Source organism: Halyomorpha halys, unplaced genomic scaffold (genome assembly GCF_000696795.3).
Source record: "Halyomorpha halys isolate HHAL.00 unplaced genomic scaffold, Hhal_1.1 Scaffold213.1, whole genome shotgun sequence".
Classification (NCBI taxonomy): Eukaryota; Metazoa; Arthropoda; class Insecta; order Hemiptera; family Pentatomidae; genus Halyomorpha; species Halyomorpha halys.
The window spans coordinates 586,875-590,816 of record NW_027116617.1 but is presented as its reverse complement, the minus strand read 5'-3'; the positions used below and the strand labels follow the sequence as shown (position 1 = coordinate 590,816).

At 31.5% G+C, this 3,942-nt stretch overlaps 1 protein-coding gene across 1 annotated transcript in view; it reads left to right on the top strand.

Annotated features, from left to right (window-relative positions):
• LOC106679659 (DNA repair protein complementing XP-C cells homolog) overlaps positions 1 to 3,942 on the top strand; it is a gene marked incomplete in the record, with an annotated part of 21,480 nt that overhangs the window by 4,640 nt on the left and 12,898 nt on the right. Inside the window, 1 exon segment of the mRNA XM_067053335.1 lies at positions 2,419 to 2,654. Coding sequence (XP_066909436.1) covers positions 2,419 to 2,654 — 236 coding nt within the window.

The following is a 3,942-nucleotide window of genomic DNA, read 5'->3' as shown; positions in this document are numbered from 1 at the left end:
ATATGGAGAATGGGAAAAGAATAATGTAACAAATATGAGAACGAGAAAGGAGACTTACGTTATGGCGTAGAAGGTAGGCTTGCAACTGATTGATGTATGAGTTTTTTGAAAAGTCCACTAGAGAGAGCTACTAGACAAAGTGTTCGCTAGAAACGTAACTGTAAAGAAAGACCGTTATGACACAACAGTTGATATGAAATACCAATGATAAAAAAGTCAAGTTATAGTTTAAAAGAAAAACATAAAACCAGTGATTTGTAAAAATACGGAGCCCAAAGGTCAAAAAATTATGAATACAAATTAATAAGAATAAAAAATATTTTTATAAACAATAAAATTGAAAATAGATAATGATTGATAAAAGAAAATAAATTATGGGTACTTTAATAAATTAACTATTTGGGAATAGCCTAGGGATTTGTTTATCTGTTTTGTGATTGACTGGGGAAGCTTCTAATTGTATAAAAATGCTTTCTGATATTAATCGTTTGTCGTGGTTAGGGACAGAAGCTAGTATGGTGGTATTGTCAAAATCAAAAGTGTGTTTGAGTGTTAAGCTATGTTCAGGTAATTTAGAAGCCATGAAGTTACGGGAGGAGACGGAATATTTGTGCTGGGTTATGCGGTCTTTAAGTAAATTTTTTGTTTTCCCAATGCCTAATCCCAATTAGGATACATTGCAATTAGAAGTGGAACAAGGGATACGGTACACAACCTGGGAACGGTATTGAGGAGGAATTGGATCTTTAAGATTGGTGTAAATAAAAGATAGTTTGTTATGGGCTTTGAGGGCTAGACGGAGGTTATGGATGGAGGAACGTAATTGTTTTTGAATGTTGTCTGTAAGAAAGGGGATGTAAGGTAATGATCTGTATCGGGGGATGGAAAAAGATTGCAGAGAATTTTGTGTAGATGGGGTACGGTTTTTATAATTGTAAAAGAGTTTGTCGATGATTTTTGGAGGGAAGTTGTTGTTTAAGAGAATTTGTTTAATGCGGAGATAGTTATTGTCATGAAATTGGGAATCAGAGAGGGAAAAACCACGATGAATAAGATTTTTGGCTGTGTTTAGTTTTTGATGGTAAGGATGTTGGGAGTGATAATTTAAAAGTCTTCCTGAGTAAGTTGGTTTTGTGTACCAATCGGTGGATATAGTATTATTGGCATTTTTTATGAAGAGATTGGATTGGATTCAGTTAAACCGAAAGGTTGTAATAAAAGTGTATTAATAGTGTTTAAAGAGAAATAATTTTGACTGTGGTTTTTAATGGATATTTGACTTATTAGATATAAATGTTTTGACCTGGGCCGAATAGCCTGTATGAAGTTTTTGGAATGGTTAAATTATATGTTTCATAGTGAATTGAGTAGATTGTCCCTGAAGATGGCCGAATTGGCCGAAACGTTGGACGTGTAAAAGAAATAAAAGTTTTGAGACTATAATTTGGATAGTGTTTTGAATTATTTATTAAAAAATTGCCAGTCTCAAGAAAGAATTTTAAGATTATAAATAAATAATAAAATTATGTTTATATAGGCATATATAAAATGCCTAAATTTTGAAGATTATCCCCAACTTGGTAACCCTGGGTATGGTTTTTGATGAGATAGATGATAGAGGCTACTTCAGTTAAATAACAATTAATGAAGAAGGATTTATACAAAAATTCTTTAGTTGATTGAAATGGTTATAAGAAATGATTATCTCATGGTAGTGGCAACATATTTTGCATAATGTAAATATGTTTTATTTTATTGTTAATTTTAATATTACTCTTTTGGGTCATATTGATTTAATTTCAGCGAACAATAAGGTAGTATCATTCATTGTTTCCCTATCAGGCTCCACTATAATCCTTGCCAAGCTTTCTCAAAAGAGAAATAAAAAAATACTCATAGCATAAAATAATGAGCTGATAATGTGCTTTCTTATACTGCAAATTAAATATTTTAAGCTCATCACAATGGCACTGATTAAATACTTTTTGTGGGAGAGAAAAATGGCTGAGAAGAGACTGTAGCTCTTGAGTTTTCTAAAACCAGGCTATGTTACCTAAGAGAACTATTTCCCTTAGGTATTCCATAAGGGCAACTACCGGTACTACAAAGCTTTTTGGTTGGGGTGGAAAACAGTAGTAGGCCAAACTCATCATTAACCTTATGTTGTTTAAAATATGAAGTTAACGGTCCTTTTTGGCCCAAGCATATCTGTGGAAAAAGTAGAACTTTATAAGTTAAGATTATTTATTACGTGAGGTGGCATATGTTACTTGTATATTTAATTAGAAGAATATTTAGAAGTTTTGTTGTGGAATAGTTGGTAGCCATTTAAAAAATTGTTCATTCATATTATATATATACCTAATTTATATTATTATTAATTAGGTTAACTCATAAGTATGATTTAATTTTGTTTAGAACCGTTGCACGCAACCTATATCCTACATTGTAGGATGGAAAAATGATGGTTCTCTAAAAGATGTCACTCGTCGTTATGCCCTGCCATGGTTGACCAAAAAGCACAGGATTGAACCGGAATGGTGGGCTAAGACTTTATTACCATTTCTTTGTAAGAATTATGAACTCGATGTAATGGAAGAAGATCAACTCAATGAAATAATGGAGAAAGCTCCTATGCCCAGTAGTATTCATGAGTAAGTAATTTATTTTTGTTAATTTAAAAAAAAATTAATTTAGTGATTGTATTTTTTTGAAAAGTGATTCTGATCGAGGACGAACCATAAGACCATCAACAGTGGTGAAGGCTCCTGTTTCCTAGATATTTTTTTCTGACCTGTCCCAGGACCTCAGCTCAATGCCATCGGCAATGTCATCATTTGTTTCTCCAAACTTTAATAGAATTCTTCTTATTTCCAATGTATATTACAGTTATGCATGTTCTTCTTAATTTAACTTTACCTCCAGTATTTTTATTTTAATCCTTAAATTATTGTTTTATTATAGTATTTTCAAAAAAATAAAAACCTTTATTTGTCCGCTTTCCATTTGACTCGGCCTCTTAGTTTTGAGAGAAATAAGAGGTCTAACTGATTACTCATAGATATCTTAATTTCTTTGATATAGATCAACATGCCAATTGAAACGGACATAACAGTGTTACTATCCTCCTTTTTAAAATGAGATCAATGCTTATATAAATGGATTAGTATGGGAGTAATGTCTCATTACGGTAGGTGAACTAATTAAACTATTTTTTGAAATTTTGAAACCAATTTAATTTGCATACCTGATTATTTAAAATAAGCAGGGTCTCCAGCAGTCTTGAATTCCTTGAAGATTAGGAAATATTATCTACACATCTTGCTCAACCTTTCGCTAAGTGAACTAGAGATGTTATAAATAGAAAAATAATGTGTTAGCTTTCCATCCATTCCACCGGTACCATCATATTAGGTTCTCTTAAGTGCTCAAGTTGTAAACACCTCCAATTTTCAGATTTAACCAATTTATCCTTGTCTTATATAAATTTTTTCCGCCAGTTTGCTCCTAGCCTTTGTGGTTGAGGAGAAGTTACAAGGATAAGGAATTACCAGGACTCATTTTATTCCCATGTGGTTATAAATAAGAGTTAAATGTATTACACATTTGTACAAAGTTTTGATTCCTGAAAAAGACAATACTCAAATCAAGCAAGATAATATTAAAATTAATACTACCCTTACGCTTTTAAATAGGTTAAATAATTACCATTCCAGTTATATTCCTAAAACTAGCTTACTGACAGTATAAAAAATGGAGAAGTATCCTTCCTCCTTGTGAATTATTCAAGAAACAATTAATCAAAATTTTTTTATTTATTTATTTATTTATTTATAATGAGATGTAGATAGTTGACCGTAGATTAATGCTTGAAGAAGTTTGTCGGGGGGTGCGGTCAGCAAAGAACAACATAAATAAATATGGTTTTGTTTATTTATGTTG